Source organism: Acinonyx jubatus, chromosome C1 (assembly GCF_027475565.1).
Source record: "Acinonyx jubatus isolate Ajub_Pintada_27869175 chromosome C1, VMU_Ajub_asm_v1.0, whole genome shotgun sequence".
NCBI lineage: Eukaryota > Metazoa > Chordata > Mammalia > Carnivora > Felidae > Acinonyx > Acinonyx jubatus.
In genome coordinates, this window is record NC_069381.1 from 71,061,323 (window position 1) to 71,080,716 (window position 19,394).

The 19,394-nt window shown below is 45.3% G+C and overlaps 3 protein-coding genes across 3 annotated transcripts in view; 1 reads left to right on the forward strand and 2 right to left on the reverse strand.

The window, feature by feature from the left end:
• DDAH1 (dimethylarginine dimethylaminohydrolase 1) overlaps window positions 1–1,607 on the reverse strand; it is a 242,638-nt gene extending 241,031 nt beyond the window's left edge. The window contains exon 1 of the mRNA XM_053214372.1: window positions 1,504–1,607. The gene's annotated coding sequence lies outside the window, so the exon portion shown is untranslated. The remainder of the gene's footprint in view (window positions 1–1,503) is intronic.
• Window positions 1,608–1,945: 338 nt separating this feature from the next.
• Window positions 1,946–4,919, forward strand: CCN1 (cellular communication network factor 1). Its single transcript, XM_027058707.2, has 5 exons — window positions 1,946–2,275; window positions 2,577–2,790; window positions 3,141–3,497; window positions 3,629–3,840; window positions 3,958–4,919. Exons 1-5 carry the CDS (start codon window positions 2,213–2,215, stop codon window positions 4,258–4,260), a joined length of 1,149 nt encoding a protein of 382 aa, XP_026914508.1. The 5' UTR covers window positions 1,946–2,212; the 3' UTR covers window positions 4,261–4,919.
• Window positions 4,920–11,097: 6,178 nt separating this feature from the next.
• Window positions 11,098–19,394, reverse strand: part of ZNHIT6 (zinc finger HIT-type containing 6) — a 105,760-nt gene continuing 97,463 nt past the window's right edge. The window contains exon 10 of the mRNA XM_027058705.2: window positions 11,098–12,736. Within this exon, the coding sequence (XP_026914506.1) occupies window positions 12,720–12,736 (17 nt within the window). The 3' untranslated portion in view covers window positions 11,098–12,719. The remainder of the gene's footprint in view (window positions 12,737–19,394) is intronic.

Genomic DNA, 19,394 nt, shown 5'->3' on the forward strand with positions numbered 1-19,394 from the left:
ACGCAGGCTACTGCTATACCCAAATATGGAAATATTGTTACGTCTGGTGTCTGATTCACCATCTGGAAATACTTACAACCATGAAGTCAAATAGAAAAGACTCCACAACAGAAGCCAGGAACACTCCTCTCCATTCTCTCCCCACGACCTCCTCCCACCCTGTACTGCGCCTACTCACCCCCATCCCCAGTCACTTCATTAAGAGGGAAACGATAATGAAGCTTTAACGCAGGAAAAAAACGTTTTCTAAGTAATAATGGATGGACTGTCTTGAGTACCAAGTAGGGCCCAGATTTTCCTATTTATTTGCATAACACCTGACAAGTCCTGAAAAGTAAGCCACGCACCCCAAACCCTCCAACAAAGCCTTAGAGATCCTACTCCCACAAGCCAAAGCCTCTTAGACTTATGAAAGGGCACTTTTGAATGAATGAAACTTAACTCTTTCCTGCGCAGTTCTCTTTATTGGATAATGTTTTCATTGCAATAGCTTCTCATTGTACTTATCAGAGTAATTCACAGAAAAGTTGGCACTGAGGGACTTCTTAAGCAAGACTGCTAAACTGTGAAGAACAGCCCTAACACATTAGAAAGGACGAAAAGTTCTAGAGCACATATAAAAGACTGTCATAATTACTTTGTGTTTTTATTAAAATTGCACAAGAATGTAGTTTTTGAAACTTTGAGGGAGAATTTATCAGTAACACTAATGATACTGATAGTGTTAAAGCAAACAGTGTGTGGGGTCTTCTACGGCATGTGTTGCAGGTAAAACAGGATCTTAAATTCTGCTAACAGTTTTATTACAGAACAGTATATCCGAAAATCTCGTATTCCTCGGTACTTGGCTAGAAAAGCATTGCAATCCATTTGAAATGGGAGGCTTCTAAGTGGTCCCAAGGAAAAGTGTTAAAAACCCCACGAAACTTTTAGCTTTAGACCCACTGGGCCCAATGGTGCTGGAATCTGGCTTGGCATTGCAGTATATACAGGTGATGATCTCAGGACAGATTACTGCAAGGTGGTCCCCTCTGCTTTTGGCTGGCTGCTTAGTTAGCAACGCCTCCCGACCGGGGAGGGAGGGAGGCTGGAAGGGCTTACCCTGTCTCCCGCATCCGTGAGGAAGTAGAAGTCAGCCTCCCGGAGAACTCCCTGCGTTCGTTTCCTCTCGGACTTCCAACCCAGGCAGTGGGCTGGAACTAAAGTGGGAACCTCCAAAAACAAACAAGTACGACATACCAAAAAAGGGAGGGGGGGCGGAAGGGGGAAGACCTCTGCCTGGGAATCTGCCAGACGGTGGGGGAAGCTGATTCTCCCCACACCCCCCATTCATAAATGCCACTGCGGGTATTAATTTGCAATACACTTAACTTGGCTAATAAACACCATACCAAAGCTGGGACTTGATTCGAGCATGCCTCTATGAAATCCACAAATAGACTCCTGGCTCACAGACACACTCCCCCTCCCCGTTCGCCTCTCCATAGATAACTTGACTCTCACCTTCTTTGTAAACAAGCAAACAGCTCGCTGCCTTCCCGGGTGAGGGCTTCCAAGGCTGCCCGGTCAACTCGGCATCACCAAACAAAACCACTTTTGTTCCTTCCTCCCAGGACCTCCCACCCTCCCAGTCCAGGCAAAGTTTTGAACTCGCCCCTCCTTGCCCTTTCCACCACCATCACCACCATCACGCCAGAAAGAGCCCTCCCAATCGAAGTCCACTTTATTTAAAGTGGAAAAAACGGTAGATTGTTTTCTAGACGGGTCCAGGACAAAAAAAAAAAAAAAAAAAAAAAAAAAAAAAGGTGCAACGGAGCCAGGGGAGGCGCTTGGCAGCAGCCCGCGCCAACCAGCATTCCTGAGATGTTTGAGAATTCTGGAACGCGCAGACAGAGCCGACGTCACTGCAACACGCGGCGCCGCGGCCGGCCCGTATAAAAGGCGGGCTCTGGACGCTTGGGCAGACCGCGAGCAAGAGCGCCCCCGAGCAGCACCCGCGCCCTTCGCGCCTCCTCGGGAAGGACCTCAAGAGAAGGACGCTTGCAGCCCGCTCGCCGCCCCAGCCCTCGCCCTCCTGCCACCGGGCCCGCCACCCCGCCGCACGGACCGGAGCCTGTCCCGTCTCCCGGATCTACGCACCAGACCTCGACTGCTGCGCACCCGTGTATCGGCGTCTTTGCTTCCGCACTCGTCCGGACTCCTGCGCGCCACAATGAGCTCCCGCACCGCCAGGACGCTCGCCTTCGCCGTCACCCTTCTCCACTTGGCCAGGCTGGTGAGTTCTTTTGCCTCCGCTTCCCCATCCGCTCTTCCAGGCCCTTCCCCTTTCCCCAGATTGCTCCCCGCAGAGAAAACTAAACTAAAAAGTTCGGGGGCGTTTCGGGTTAGCTCTTTCTTCAACCCCCCCCTGGAGACGCGTCGGGGGCCCTGCTGGCAGCCGCAGCCGCCAAGGGTGGCCGGGTTGGACGGGATCAGAGACCCCCTGCGGACAGGGTCGGAGGAACCCTCCCTTCTCTGGGCTCGTCTGCTAACCGCGCCGAGTCTCACGCGTGCCTTGTCCCCCCACCCCCCTCCAGGCGCTCTCCACCTGCCCTGCCGCCTGCCACTGCCCCCAGGAGGCGCCCAAGTGCGCCCCGGGAGTCGGGCTGGTCCGGGACGGCTGCGGCTGCTGTAAGGTCTGCGCCAAGCAGCTCAACGAGGACTGCAGCAAAATGCAGCCCTGCGACCACACCAAGGGGCTGGAATGCAATTTCGGCGCCAGTTCCACCGCTCCGAAGGGGATCTGCAGAGGTAAGATGCTTGTGGTTTGGCCCCTTTAAAAAAAATAATAGTCCCCGTAGTCCAGAAGTTTAGTAATTTTGAGACCATGTATGGTGATGCTTTGTTGTTGGTAGCTTGGCAGAAAGGCACATGATTTCAGCAGTCTGGAATGCAATTCAGTGTGTCTGGGCCCAACGAAAAGCGCATACGGAAAAGTGATTCCTGACTAACTTATTGTTCTGGTCTGGAGTCCCCGAGGAATTGTAGGGAACTTTACCATAAATTGAATTTAACAGCAGAAAATATGTATGAGTTTCAGGCCGTGGTTGGGAATCTTAACTTTATCCTCTTTTCCCTTTCTCTTTCGGTGCTCTTTGCAGCTCAATCAGAGGGCAGACCCTGTGAATATAACTCCAGAATCTACCAGAATGGGGAAAGTTTCCAGCCCAACTGTAAACATCAGTGCACATGTATCGACGGCGCTGTGGGCTGCATTCCTCTGTGTCCCCAAGAACTCTCTCTCCCCAACTTGGGCTGTCCCAACCCCCGGCTAGTCAAAGTTACCGGGCAGTGCTGTGAGGAGTGGGTCTGTGACGAGGATGGTGCCAAGGACCCCGCGGACGACCGGGATGGCCTCCTGGGCAAGGGGCTGGCATTTGATGCCTCGGAGGTGGAGTTAACCAGGAACAATGAATTAATTGCGGTTGGAAAAGGCGGCTCCCTGAAGCGGCTCCCAGGTAAGTTGAGACTGAGCCTGAAAGACCTTGTACTGAAATACATTCCTAGTTTGAAGCTTTGTAGAAACGACTCCTTGAGTCTGTTGGTGTCATTATGCCTCTGAGAAATTTTCCCTCTTGTTTGTCTCTAGCGTTTGGAATGGAACCTCGAATCCTATACAACCCTTCTTTACATGGCCAGAAATGTATCGTTCAAACAACTTCATGGTCCCAGTGCTCCAAGACCTGTGGAACTGGTATCTCCACACGAGTTACCAATGACAACCTTGAATGCCGCCTGGTGAAGGAAACCCGGATTTGTGAAGTGCGGCCTTGTGGACAGCAGATGTACAGCAGCCTGAAAGTAAGTTCCGCTGGTGCTTGTTGGAGACTGTTGCCTGGCAGCTGGGCGAGATGTGAACCTCTCTTCCAAGACAGAGAAACACTGTTCCTAACTCTCCTTCTTTCCTCTTTCTTACAGAAGGGCAAGAAATGCAGCAAGACCAAGAAATCCCCCGAACCAGTCAAGTTTACTTATGCTGGATGTTCGAGTGTGAAGAAATACCGGCCCAAGTATTGCGGCTCGTGCGTGGACGGCCGCTGCTGCACGCCCCAGCAGACCAGGACTGTGAAGATGCGCTTCCGTTGCGAAGATGGGGAGACGTTTTCCAAGAACGTCATGATGATCCAGTCCTGCAAGTGCAACTACAACTGCCCGCATGCCAACGAGGCGGTGTTTCCCTTCTACAGGCTGTTCAATGACATTCACAAATTTAGGGACTAAATGCCACCTGGGTTTCCAGCGCGAGGGTGAACAAACGAGGGGGGAGAAGAGTGCCAGAATCACAGAGATATGGGTGGGGGCGGTGGGGGTGAGGGACTCATTGTAGAAGGGATGCATTGCTCATTCTTGAGTAGTATTAAGGTGTTTTGAAACTGCCAGGTGTGCTGGTGCAGATGGACGGACACTAACGCAGCCACGATGGGAGAATACTTCGCTTCATAATATTGGAGCCCACGTTACTGCTTCATTTTGGAGCTTGTGCTGTTGATGACGTTCTGTTTTCTGTTTGTAAATTATTTGGTAAGCATATTTTTCTCTAGGCTTTTTTTCCTTTTGGTTCTACAATTGTTAAAAAAAAAAAAAGATTAGTTGATCAGTTAAAGCCTTCATCTTTTGAAAGAAGTAAATGGGAGGGGGTGCCATCCCTTCCTGAAGGGGACACTCTGTGAGTGACCGTGAGAGGCAGCTATCTGCACTCTAAACTGCAAACAGAAATCAGGTGTTTTAAGACTGAATGTTTTTATTTATCGAAATGTAGCTTTTGGGGAGGGAAGGGAAATGTAATACTGGAATAATTTGTAAATGATTTTAATTTTATATTCAGTGAAAAGAATTTATTTATGGAATTAATCATTTAATAAAGAAATATTTACCTAATATCTGAGTGTGTGGTATTCGATATTTTCAGACTATCCAAAGTCATTGGCAAAAGCTTAGCGTATTATGCATTCTTTCAATTATTCAACCAGGACTACTTGAGTGTCTACTTTGTGCCAGGAACTGTTCTAGGAGCTTGGGATAAGAGCAGGGAACTAACCTACAAAAGTAAGACAATGACTGCTTTTATCTTCAGTTGAGAAAAATCTCTGCATGTAATCTGTTTTTAAAACATGTTGAACACTTAGGCATCCTAGGAAGCACAAGGAATCTGAGGCTAAATTTGTGATTTAAATAGTAATGCTTTATGGGGTGCCTGGGTGGCTCAGTTGGATAAGCATCGGACTTGGGCTCAGGTCATGATCTCATGGTTCCTGGGTTTGAGCCCCGCGTTGGGCTCTGTGCTGGCAGCTCAGAGCCTGGATCCTGCTTCTGATTCTGTGTATCCCTCTCTGTCTCTCTGTCCCTCTCCCGCTCATACTCTGTCTCTCTCTCTCAAAAATAAATAAACATTAAAAAAATTAAAAAAAAAATAATGCTTTATTTTCATAAGAATTCAAAGCCTAAGGGTCTCCATCACTCCATCATTGTAAGGTGGGTATAGTAGGGTCGTTTATCATTTTAATTACTAGGTTATTATGCTTGTCACCTTGGAAGAAGAGAGGAACTTGAATGAAACAGTCCATAACCCAGGCTGCCCATATCTAAATTCATGGGCAAGATTAAGTCTGGTTGGATAATGTGTTATAGAAGGTCACTTGTTTATAACTTTATATTTTCCCAATATTGTTCTGAAAGCATAGGAGAGCTACCGAAAGATCGATCCACCCTTAGTTGGGAGCAGAAAAAAAGTCTTGGAGTCTATAGTAGTCAGTTTGTTTTCACTGAATGAGCTTGAAGCAATGACTTGTGTTAATCCTAATAAGCCAATGATTAGGTAAACATGCTGTTAAATGCAAAGGAATGCAAGGAATTTCAAGTACTTTTCCAATAGCGTGAGGACCGAGCTACCCCATCCCCCCTTTCCTTTTTATAATATACGTTATGCTGCTGGAGGAGGGAGCAGTTAGATAGAGTTGGCTATCCAGAAGGTCAAAGGCTAGATGCAGAGCATTCCTAAAAGAAAAGGACCTCAATCTTAGGTCTAGGAGAGGTTGAGAAGGCTGCGTCAATGTTTGTGAAAATGCTGGTAGCCTGTTTTAGAAGAATCTACCTCTTTAGAAAGCACTGACAATAAACCTTTTATAGAGAAGTTTTCCTTTCATCGACGCTCTTGGCTTCTGTTCAAATCCATAGTGAAATATTTCAGTCTGCACTTGGTTAAGAAAGTACTTGAATTTTTAGGTATCGAGAAAGTGCTTTAAAAGAGAAGGGGACAGCTCTTGGGATCCTGTAAAAAGTGATTTTTCAAAACAGTTTAATATCAATGCCTTAATGAAGACCTACAGGAAAGCACCGCCTAAGAATCTATTTAAAAGCCTTACTGAAATGCATAAAGGTTCATAGAAATGTGACGGTAAAATGTATGGGCAAAGGCTCTTCTGATTTTGGCAATGTCTTGCCTGAAATATTACAACTTGTGCCTACCCAGTTGTCTGTTTCTTGCCCGCGGCATTGAAATTTTGAGGTATTTGGGAACTTAAACACCACCTGTGCCTTCTCCGATGCAGTTAAACTTAGTGCAATGTAACACGCGAAACAATAAAAGTGTGAGGTTTTTGTGGTGCAATCTTGTTGAGCAGACATCCAAATTCACGGGAAAGATTTTCACATTCCCAGGCACCAATCCTGAGGTCTTTTCCTCCAACACTAAAGCCCAGCAAATTGCTTCTTACATAGAGATCAAGGAGCAATATTTTATAGATCCTTTAAGAGCGTAAGGATGTAATAGGTATACAAATAAGCTCAAATGTGAAACAAAACCAGACATGGGAAAATACTGGATCTCTGGGTCCTTAACCTTATTGTAGTAAATACAATAAGAGTGATGCATAAAGTGGTAATTAGTGCTCAATTAGTGAAGACAAATAGGTACAAATTATGTCCATTTTATTTGGCTGTAAAAAAAGTAAAGAAATTCAAAGTAGGTGAGAATAAAATTATGCAAATTAGAACATGGAACCTTTATCTACGTGCAGTGTGGAGCTCTGCCTACTTCAAGTACTGAGAAAACAAAATCCAACACCAGGCATTTGCACATATGAAATAGAAGTTACATATATAAACATGCATCATAATATACATGTGCCCCTCCACATACAGTAAAGATTTGTGTTCTTCTTACTTTCCAATCCAAAAGACCCTGGTGGTCTTGAGCTGTTTTTTTTTTTTTTTTCTTTTTTAATAGAGATGTAAGAACTGAGAGTCATAGGGTGACCTCAGAATCTCAGGAATTCAGTGAATTTTAAGAAATAGTCTATGGGACATTTAGCACCGTAAGTGGTCTCACTGTGATAATTTTCACTTAAACACATGTGTTATCCACTCCACAAAGAGATGCCACAGAGTCAAAATTAGCAAAGTATATTTTAGAGTTATTTTTCCAGTAGAGAGACTAGATTTGCTTCGTACACTGTCTTTTCTCCTGCCCTCTGGATCCTATTTGTAAGTCAGTGGAGCCACAGCAAGCGTCCAGTAGGGCCACAGGACACAACAAAGCTGTGTTCTGAGCAGGGTGGCAGGTGATGCAGGGGAAAGAATCCCAGACTAGAACTGGGAGTCTTTTAGCACCAGCTCTGCCATTAATTAACTAGGTGATTCTGGGAAAGTGTCTGGATGGACTCTCCTGTTTTAAAATGGAACCATAGCTTCCAGCTGTTTTTTTTTCCACCATAAATATTCTTTTTCATATGCTCTCTTTGGTGCACTGACTTCCGTACCTTAAAAACTTCATCTCCTCAAGCAACTGAATGTATGAAGTGAAAGCTACTTGGGTCTTTCTGTAGGCAAATGCACAATGCACTCATCTCCAGGAAGCCTTTGAAAACCGTAATGTTATTTGACCCTTCTTCGTCTCTGAAGTACTCATGGTTATAGGATGTGGCAATCCCTGGATCTCAGCCTATAGGTCCATGCTTTCATCTTCCTGCATAGCCCGATATCTGGGCCTCATTAAATCCCTGCCCTAAATAACTCATTCTTCAAAACAAGGCGCATTGTGAAGCATGACAATGATGTATGTGTCCTATGGATAGAACGAATTTATTTGTAACTTAGCTTTATTGGTGGTGGGCAACGCTTATCCACCTAATCTTATAAAGTGCAATTCAATTAAGCAAGTACCCAGACGCATTTGTTAGTGCTTTACGACGCTCAGATATTCTGCTCACATATTCGGAATCCACCCCTTTCACATGCCCAGTGCAAACATCCAAAGCTAAGGCATCATCATCTCTTCCCTGAATTACTTAAGTGGCTTCACTTGTGACATACTGTATTCCCTAAAGGTGGCTGCAGTAATATCTTCCACCCCACATAATTAATCTTTGTCGCTTCTGCAATGTGACCTTACTGCATGGATGGGGTTTATTCTACCCTCTTGGATCTGGTTGGGCTCTTTGCTTTAACCAATGAATATCCAGGAAGCAATGTACTGTGGTGCTAGTTCCAACTGTGGCGATGACTAGAAGCTCTTCATTTCTCTTAGAAATGAGATTCCATGTAAGAAGCACAATGACCCTGAGACCAGCAGGCTGTGAGAAGCCCATACCACACTGACAGGCCCTAGAGGATAAGAAGACATGAGGAGAAAGAGAAAGGTCAGGGAGAATCTTCATGTGCACGAAGAAACCACCTTGGAAATAGATCGTCCAGCTCCAGTTGCTGATGTCTTGTGAATCAGAGATAAAATAGCCGTTTGAGTCCTTCCCAGATTTCCTGACCCATAAAATAGTGAGCAGACTAACCGGTTATTTTAAGGCCCTAAGTTTTGGGTGTTGTTTGTTGGATAGCATACATAACCCAAACATCATTGGTTTCCTGCAAAGATTCATTTTCCTTATGGGAACCAGAGTGATTCTTCAAAAATGTGAATCAGAACACGTCAACCCTTGGCTTAAAAGCTCTATGGCTGCCCATTACTCTTGGAATAACACTCAACTCCCTCCTTACTAAGTACACAGGCCCTAGACCCTCCCTATTTCTTCCCACTCGCCCTTGCCACAATCCCACTTGCCTTTTCCTCTTTGAACTAAGCCACATCAGTGCCTCTTCAGGGCCTCTGCACTAGCTGTTCCTCTGTCTCAAATGCCCCTCTTGCCTCAATGTCCCTTAATCTACACTTCTTTTTGTCATGCAGGTCTCAGCATAAATGTTACCTTCTCAGTGACCTTCCCTTGCCACCCAGTCTAAAGTAGTTCATTACATCAAGCAGTTTTATTTTCACCACGGCCCTTAGGCCTACCAGATATTATTTATTTACTATGTCTCCCCCTTCCAGAATAGCCTCTATGAGATGAGAGATTTTTGGCTTTTTCACCACTACAAAAGCATCACTTGATACTGTGGAGATGTTCATTAATTTAGATTAATGCTGTCTTAAAACTGCATTATGTAGAAGGCACCCCTCCCTTAGCACAATGTCTTCTTCCTACCTCCCCTTGGGCTATCCCCTAGGTTGTTCCTCATTCATCCGTCCTTCTATTCATACATCCAGTCAATAGACACTTGCCTGGCACCACTATATTCCACGTACAGTGCTATGGACTAGTTGATGAAGAAGCCTGGTTTCTTCACTTTGGGGACATACATGTAAGCAAAGATGAGTTAAGGTTAGGTTCAGCTGCAAATAAAAAGCTAAATAAAAAATGGCTTAAATAACACAAAGGTTTATTCCTCTGTCATGTGAAAAATCCAGGTAGGCTGTACAGGGCTGATGTGATGCCCTAAGTTTTCGGGGACCAAAGCTTCTGCTATCTTGTTCACCATGTGTGGCCTCCGTTCCCCAATTCACCTCACCTAGCTGCAAGGAAGGCTAGGAAGTGTAGTTCCTATTCTGGGTTGCCACGTCTCCAGCTAAAAATCATAGATCCTATTACTACAGAGGGGAGAACTAGTAGTCTATACCATATAGCACAAAATACATTATAAGAAGTAGAATAGGGCACAGAGGATGGTTAAGGGGAAAGCTACCAACTCTCTGAAGCTGGGATGAGAGAGGTTTCTTGGAGGAGTGGTCATCTCAGTAGTTTTTTCAAAGATACATAGGTCAGAAACTATTCAAAGGCCTTGGTGCTTGAGCTGGAAATTTCTGAAATAACCAGTGATACCTTTCTCATCTCAGCCATTAAGAGAAGTCAAAGACACCCACACTACCTGGGTTCAGAGTCCTACAGATCATTAGTGTTTGAAACAGCTTATATTCTTACTTTGGGTTCAGACGTATCATGAAGAGGTTATCCATATTAATGTTCTCCAGAGAAACAGAACCAATAGGATACATGTATATGTGTGTGCACGCACACACAGACACATCAAGAGAAAGAGAGATTTATTTTAAGAAATTGGCTCATGCGATTATGGGGGCTGACAAGTCCAAAATCCTTAGGGGAAGCCAGCAGGCTGGAAACTCAGGTAAAAGTTAAATCCATAGGTCAGGCCAGGCAGGCTGGAAACAAGGCAGGGTTTCTATTGTGCAGTCTTGAGGCCAGATTCCTTCTTCTTTGGGAAATCTCAGTGTTTTGTCTTAAGGCTTTCAACTCATTAGATGAGGCCCACCCACATAATGAAGGGTAATCTGCTTTATTCAAAGTCAATCACATCTTTAAAATACCATTACAGCAACATTGAGACTGGTGTTTGACCAAACAAATGGGCATCATAGCCTAGCCAAGACGACACAGAAAATTAGCCATCATAGTACCTGTGTAGTAGAACCTTTTGGGGGCAAGAAGCTCATGTCCACTCTCTAAAATGGAATGAATGGGGCGCCTGGGTGGCTCAGTTGGTTAAGCAGCCGACTTCAGCTCAGGTCATGATCTCACAGTTCGTGAGTTCGAGCCCCGCGTCAGGCTCTGTGCTGACAGTTCGGAGCCTGGAGCCTGCTTCAGATTCTGTGTCTCCCTCTCTCTCTGTTCCTCCCCCACTCGCACTCTGTCTCTCTCTCAAAAATAAATAAAGATTAAAAAATAAATAAATAAAATGAAATGAATTTGAGCAGAGTCAGAAAAGGTAAAAGCTTTGCTACTTATACCCAAGACATTCCCAGGCCTGTCGTTGTGCTTATGCATGAGTGGGGAAGGGCTCCAGCATTTATTTGACATCAATCAGATTTGTGGGCTTCTCAGAAACGCTCCTGGTACACTGACCGCAAGGTCCTTCCGGAACTGGCAGGATCTACTTTAGTCAAGATGGCTACAGGGTGGGGGAGTGGAGAGAGAGCCTGATAAGACCTCTAGAGAAAAGCTTTCTGTAAATCTGTCTGGATACAGCAGGACACAATCCATCACTTGCACACACCCCGAGAGAGACAAAGAGCACTCCTTCTTCTGGCCCTTCGTGCAAATCCTCACTGTAGCACTGACACCACTATATTGTGACTCGTTCTTTAACTGCTCCCATGAGATTTTAAGCTCCTTGAAGGGTTTTGGTCAATGAATGAGTACCAACTAAGAATAAATTGGAAGGAGTATGAGAACTGTGTTCTAACATCTCCAGATCTTCGTGGAGAAGAGAAAGCAAGTTTGTTCTAAATCGCCCCAGGGCAGAATTCCCAAGCTGGTGGCTTGGGCGGGATTGGGCCAATAGACAACGTTTTGTTCAACTGGCACAGGGTTTATAAAAACTGAGCTTTGTTGCCAATATTTGAAAGCTGAGAAGTTTTTTTTAAGAGGTCCAAACTTCTGGCTTCTTTTGAAAAATTCGTAGATCTGCAGCAGTGGACTACATTCTCTACATGGCAGCTTCTGCATGGTGAGAGCAGTGTTACAGCTTCCTCGGAGCGTGTGCTCTGCTGTTCACCAGCACAGACTGAGGAGAAGAGACACGTATGTGTCCGTGTGCGGTTGGGGGAGGTGAAGGGCGGGGAAGAGACGATCTTTAAAAAACACAGGTTCTTTCTTTACTGGCACAACCCAGAATACTCCTTGGAAGTGCTTAGAAAAGTAATGTTTAGCACGGGAACCGTGTTATAAGCACAGGAAAAATAGAGGCCACGTCATTCATTTCAGATGGCCATGGGGCTATAAACATGCCGTCACTTCCCAGCTTCCTTCTACAGTAACGGTCTGTGTATTTTTGAGTAGAAGTATAACCATTCCACGTAAAATATCATGTCACATTTTCCCACCGACACCGGATGAGTTGATCAGAGATATACCCTGCATCCCGAACCTCTGCTGAATTTAACCAGCCATTTTTGTAGTGACCAAAGAGCCTTCCAAGGGGAATCACAACCCATAGCCAGGATTTTGCTCTAGAATTTTTTTTTTTTTTTAATGACTCAAAGTCCTACCTTCAAGTGCTGTCACATAAAACTCATTTTTCAGAGACATTCAATAAACTCCAGAGAGACTGAGAACTTACGTCTAAGTAGTTATAGTTAGCTAGCCAGTAGCAGAGTGGAAGATGGACCTCAGAGGATTTATTCTTCAGGCTTATCTCTGACAGGGACATTTGGACACAGGAAAGCACTTGGGTTACAGGGAAGTTGGGGCTGGTTCTTTGGTGTCAACGTGGCTCCTGGGAAGACTTGGGCCAATGGATTTTCTATAGGCGAGTCAGGATCGTCAGCATCCCGCTGCAAGGATGACGCCCTTCTCCGGCAAACAGAGAATGATTCAGCATGTAAAAATTTGGATCTTCTGTTAAGGAGATTTGCTAGCTAAAAAACAAAAAACAAAAAACAAAAAAAACGTTGCTCATTCATGGAGAGAGTTTCAATTCTGGGCTCATGAGCAAAACTTGAGAGAGGTCCTTCCTATATTCCAAATTAGTTTGTTCTTGGAAAGGAGCCTATGTCTTTAATTGACTTCTTGCATTCAGAATGATACTTAGCTATTTACAGTGTTCTCTTTAATGTCTGGGTTTTTTTTCTTAACAAAAGGAAGGCATACTTATGCAAGAACATTGTAAGAAATACAGACTGTCAAAAACGAAGGTCCCTAGGAAACATTCCCCTTCACACACATGCACGTGCACCCACGCACATGCATACACACATACTTTTAAGTGCATAATGTGTATTATTCACAGATTTGGGGGTGTGACTGACTTGCATTTATTAATATTATTATTATGAACAAAAAAGATTAGACTATATATAGAGCTTTACATTTACTATACCTTGAAAGTCAATTAATGTTGATATATACAGTTCTCCCAAAATCGCCATAATTGCTTTATAGATTTTCCTTGTATTATTGATATGCCACGATCTATTTATTCATTTTTTAATTTAAGTTTATTTATTTTGAGAGAGAGAGAAAGAGAGAGAGAGCGAGCATAAGCAGGGAGGGGCAGAGAAAGGGAGAGAGAGAATCCCAAGCAGGCTCCACGCTGACAGTGAGGAGCCGGACACAGGGCTGGATCCCAAGAACGGTGAGATCATTACCTGAGTGGAAATCAAGAGTCAGATGCTAGGGGGCGCCTGGTTGTCTCTGTAGGTTGTGCAACCGACTTCGGCTCAGGTCATGATCTCATGGTTTGTGGGTTCAAGCCCCGTGTCTGGCTCTGTGCTGACAGCTCAGAGCCTGGAGCCTGCTTTGGATTCTGTGTCTCCCTCTCTCTCTGCCTCTCCCCTGCTGGTGCTGTCTCTCAAAAATAAATAAATGTAAAAAAATAAAAAAAAGAGTCAGATGCTTAACCGACTGAGCCACTCAGGAGCCCCTGGTGTGCCATAATTCATTTTCAAGTTTTCTCTCTCTCATTTGACCAGGAAAGGAAATCCCCTGTTGCCATTCTAACCTGAGGGATTGCATCAGAACTGGCTTCAGCCAACTTGAGTCTCATTCCCTTATCAGTGATAGGTCCTAATTGGTGATCCTCAAGGAGAAATCCTGTGGGGGTAGGGAAAGGTTCTGAGAAAAGGGCCTTTGATAATAAAAAGAGACTGGGAGAGGAAATGCCTTTCGTCTTTCCTGGGCATAACTTGTCTCCAGCCCAGGGAGGAGGCATCACTGACACACTGAAGATGACAAAGCAGAAAGGTGAAAAGCCCCTGAGTCTCTAAAGAGATCACTAAGCTGCTGAATCACCCAGAGCTGGGCTCACCTGAAATGCAGACCTCTTGCTTGGTGTGATGATAAACCTCCTACTGTTTAAGCTGGTTCTGTTAAGCCAAATGTTACTTACAGCTAAAAGCATCCTAAACTGATGATTTTACACTTGGCCCTTTTTGATGTCTGTAAGTTTTATAAATAATGTAGCAATAACCATTTCCAAAGGAGAAGAAAGTACTTTTAGATGTGAATGAATAAACCAACAAACAAATATTTGGCAGGAATATAACTCAGTTATTAACATTCACTGGGGCGCCTGGGTAGCTCAGTCGGTTAAGCCACCGACTTCGGCTCAGGTCATGATCTCGTGGTCCGCAGGTTTGAGCCCCGCGTCGGGCTCTGTGCTGACAGCTCAGAGCCTGGAGCCTGTTTCGATTTCTGTGTCTCCCTCTCTCTCTGACCCTCCCCCGTTCATGCTCTGTCTCTCTCTGTCTCAAAAATAAATAAACGTTAAAAAAAATTAAAAACAAAAACAAAAACATGCACTTGATTGGCTATGGGTCAGCTAGACATGGGTAACAAAAAGGAAATAATGACACACGGTCCCTGGTCTCAAGGGTAGCACATCTAGCAGAGTTAGTAATATATACAAGTAATTCTAGTGCACTGTAACTGTGCCAGAAACTTAGGAATATGAGAGTTCAGAGGGTAGTCAGAAAAAGCTTCACAGAGGACACAGTATCTGAACAGAGTTTTGAAGGATGAATAGGAGTCTGTTTGGAATTATGTCCCAAGTTGAAAAATACCAAAGTATTCAAAGCCTACGAATACTATCAGAGTCAGCAAATGTACAGCCTCAGACAAGACCTGAGCACTAAAAGCCATTTTGCATCTTCACTTTTGCACTTGTGGCTGAGAAGAGGAAAAGCAGCCCTCAGTAGGGACCTACAGGAGACCTGTCCTGGTGATGGGGACACGCCTGTCCCTTCCATGGGTGTTACCTTTGGAAATCCCCCACCCGCACAGTAATAAGAGCTGCCAGCCTGCACAGGGTGAGGTAGCACTGACATCACCAGATATGAGCTGGAAATGGTGAAGTGCACCATACCTCCAGGAGACAAAAGTGGTCTGCTTCCCCCACACAATAGCCTTGATATGACAAGATAACCTCAGGCTGACAGGACCTAGCCTGGGCCTGACCCACCGGTGGGTCACCCAAGGCAGCCCCAGTGACTACTTGGACCCGGTGGCAAAGGCAAAAAGCCCAGAGAGAAGCGACCTGGAAAACTTGGTTACTGCCATCTGATGCTCTTGTGTTTGTGCCACAGGTCAGATTCTGGTAGGAGGCCAGTCCCTTAATGGCTTCCGGTTCCTCCTAGAATAATGCTCATCCTTACCACTAGCTGCGCGCAGTCTTCTTGTCCAGGATTTTAAAGGCTGTGGTAATGTGACATGCAAGCAAAAGGCCACAGGGACAGCTCCATGCTGGCTCCATAACCTCATCTATTCCAGACACGAAAGAACTGTCATAATTGCACTCACAAAGTGAATGTCGAGAAAAGGCATTAACTAAACAGCCAGGAGTCCTCACATTCTGTATAGGCAAGTGTGAATAAGTAATTCATGGTCTTTCTGTGCTGCATCAATGAATTAGAGGATTTGGATTTTTTTATTATGTCGATGCATTTGGTCTAAAGCATGCTGGGTATTTGCATATGCACCAAGGGACTTCTTGAACCCACCAGCCCCTCTCTCCAACCCCCCCCCCCCACCCATGCAGTCATCTTCCCCGTCATCTGCCTAGAAGCTGTACATTCTCTACAATCTCAGAAGAAACTAGGTCTCTTGGCATGTTGTGGGAACACAGCTATTGAAATAAATGGAACATGGCAAGTGTACAGGGCCAGCAACAGGAGCCACTGCTTTTTTTTTTTTTTTTTTTTGGGTGAGGAATGGTGACGCCAAAAAAAGAAAGGGAAGAAATCCCCTGTAACATTAGATAGACTGTAAGAAACTGTTCTGAATTTGGGCCAAAAAATCAAGATTAGCAGTCACACTGAAGTGTTTTTGTATTGCATTTTTGGCCTCAGTAACAGAAATTCATTCATTGACCTATATCTGCACACACACTTATATCTGTCTGTTGCACACACGCACACACAGCCTTGTGGTTTATAATTCCTGTTTGTTATAGGTCAGGTGTAGTGCTGGGTCCCGGAGGGTACAGTTCACTAAGGACTTGCGTCTACGAATCACGGGATCAAGAAGAGTGTCCTCATTCCTCAAGGGCTGCTACTGACACCTGTCTCTGCTACTTTGCTCCTCTGGTTTTCACACGACCTGCATGCAAGGGAATCGGGGCTAGGCTGCTACACACGCCTCACTCCCAGAATGGAGGGAGGGCAAGGCCACTCCAGTCCAGCTTCCCTGGAGAACCATGGAAAAGGGGCATTATTTTAAACTTATGATATACATTCTCTGCAAAGGGAAATCCACGAGGTATACTCACACAGGGGCCCAATTTTATACTTCAACTATCAAACTCCACTTGGAGTCCTGTGGTATTAAACCATTACTTAGCACTTTCACGTACCCTATATCATCTAAGACATGGATGACTGCAAGACACAACATCATTTTACATACCTTTAAGAAAAACCCAGCCAATTATGGCCAGCTATGTCATAGTTGCATGCTTGCAGTCAAATGTATCTTGATTACAGAGCTGTTAAAGCGTAAAAATATGTACATTCTAGAATCGATGATACCCAAGGGCTTGTCTAACTAGACTTAGTTCTAGTGTAGTGTGTGAGTTCTCAGTGGGCAGGAACACATCTTTCTTCAAGATTTGTTTAAATGTTTATTTATTTGAGAGAGAGAGAGAGAGAGAGTGGGGGCAGGTCAAAGAGAGAAGGGGAGAGAGGATCTGAAGTAGGCTCTGTGCTGACAGCAGAGAGCACGACGCGGGGCTCAAACTCAAGAACTGCAAGATCATGACCTGAGCCAGAGTCAGACGCTTAACTGACTGAGCCACCCACGTGCCCCAACAGGAACACATCTTATAGTCCTTCTCTACTTTGCTGTGTCTAGCACAGTGTCATGCACATAGGAAGTGCACAATAAACTTGATAATAAATGAATGATGATAATGAATGAATGAATGAATGAATGAATGAATGAATTGACTAGCTGAGACAAATTCTACGTCCCCCTTACAGCATTCAGTCAGCCCACTTGAATAGAGGTAAGAAGGTCCAGATTGGGTCTGCTTCTTCCTATTACACCCAACTTTGGAAACAGTCAGACTCAACGAGCAGACGTGGAGGGGGAGCCTTTAGCACTTACAGGACTTACTCAAGATCCGATCACCTTAAGCCCTGGTCAAGGAGCTGCTGGCCAGACACGCTGTGACGCCAGGCTCCTTGGGGACCTATTAATGTTTCTCCTGAAAACCGGTGTGTAATATCAAACTTCTGAAAATAAAATCACAGTTTAAGTGGACTATGGGAGCTGGCTATTTAGAGAAGCCTGCTGGCAAGTTCTCTCTTGTAAAGTCAATAACCAGCCCAGATTTATCTATTTTATGACTTTGTATTTTTCTGTATCGCGTTCCCGTAGAGCAAGGCACACCCTTATATTGAGTTTCCCCACAGTAGAGTCTTTGTGCTGGGTCAGTAGCTTGAAGCGTTTTTGCTACAACGGGCCTCTTTCCCTTGAGGGTTCCTGGTCTGCTCGGGCGGTCCCAGTTAGACCCATCCCCTCCCCCAGAGGCCAGGGCTTCGCTGCAGTGGATGGAGCAAATGGAAATCACATTTTCCTTTGTTTTGTTTACTTTAGAATGAAGTTACTTCTGACCAGAGAGTGGCATTCCAACTTTAGAGACATGGGCCACAATGATAACACAGGCATGAACCCTGCACAGAACACAGCACAGGTGAGCATGCCACATGTGTGCAGAGGGAGAGGAATGGGCTTCATACCTTCGACCCCTGTGTACTAAGCATCTGAGACATTCCAGGTTCTGTGCTACTTCTTTCGGGGAACAAAGAGATGAACAAGACGCAGCCCCTGGCCTCACGGTCTAGTTACAGTAAGCTGTGCTGAAAAACAATGCAGGTGTGAGGCTGCCTCAGCCTCAGAGAGTTGGAGAAGGTTTTACGTGGAGTAGAATCTGGAAGTCAGGTCTTGGTAGAAAAGGGGAAGGGAAAAAAAAATTAAAAAAAAAAAACAAAAAAGAAAAGGGGAAGGGAGAAAGGGCAAGCTGAGTAGTGAGAACAGCATGTGCAAAGGCACGGGTGTGCAAGACCGTGGGAACCCAAGAAACTGTCGGTCAGAGGGCACTCTGCAAGTATCTCCTTTTATTCCCATCCAAAGCCGGTGACACTAAGGTGAAAGACATCCCTGGACTGGATCCATAATCGCAAGGCCTCCAGGCAATCCTAAACTTGACTGCCCACATCTCCTGTTTCCCACAGACCTATGAACCTCTAGTCCTGGTGCTGTTGGTGCCACAGGACCCACAGGACCCACCGATGGGAAATCGGACCCACATTCTTGAAAAGATCTTCTCCTCTATAGTTTTGTAGGCTAAACGGTGGGAGAAGCAGGAGAGAGCCAGTTAGGTTCTTCAATGGTGGTTCTGGAACGAGGCTGTACTACCCAGTCAGAAATGCCAGATGGCTTCCTTATACTTGCTTAGTTCTCTTCACTTGTACATCCTCAACTGTCACATGCTTGCGAAATCTGCAGGCTCATATTTGCCTGACCTGCTCCTCTGAGTCTCCCCCCAGGGTGTGATAAATAATCCCCGGAAAACACAAGTTCTCATAATCCCTTCAAAGTGGTGAGAGACATCAGAGGCAGCGGCTATGGGTTTCTGAGGCTTGAATTCTCATATTCCTAATCTCTGGGCACAGTCTCCTGTCATCGCTGGCGGACAATTCTCCCCCTCCTTAATGGTGGGCATGTACCATCTGTTTTACTTAACACTATTCAGTCAGACGAAAAATAACAGAGCTCCAGAGGTGAACTGGGGGGCCCTACACTTGGGAGCGACTTGGAGGTTCCTGGCTCCACCTACCCCCAGAACCCTTTCCCCACATCCTTGGCAAGGAGTGACCCATGCTTTTCTCACTCACAGAGGTGGTATCCTCTCTGCCTCCTTCTGTAGTTCATGCTCCAGAAGTGTGAGCTGTTCTTCTGAATACTAATGTGAAATCCTTCTCCCTATAACTTTTAGTAACGGTTAATGGTTGTCCTCCTGGCAGTCCTCGGAATGAATGTGGTCCTCTCAATTATGTGCTCCCTCCCTACCTGCATTCC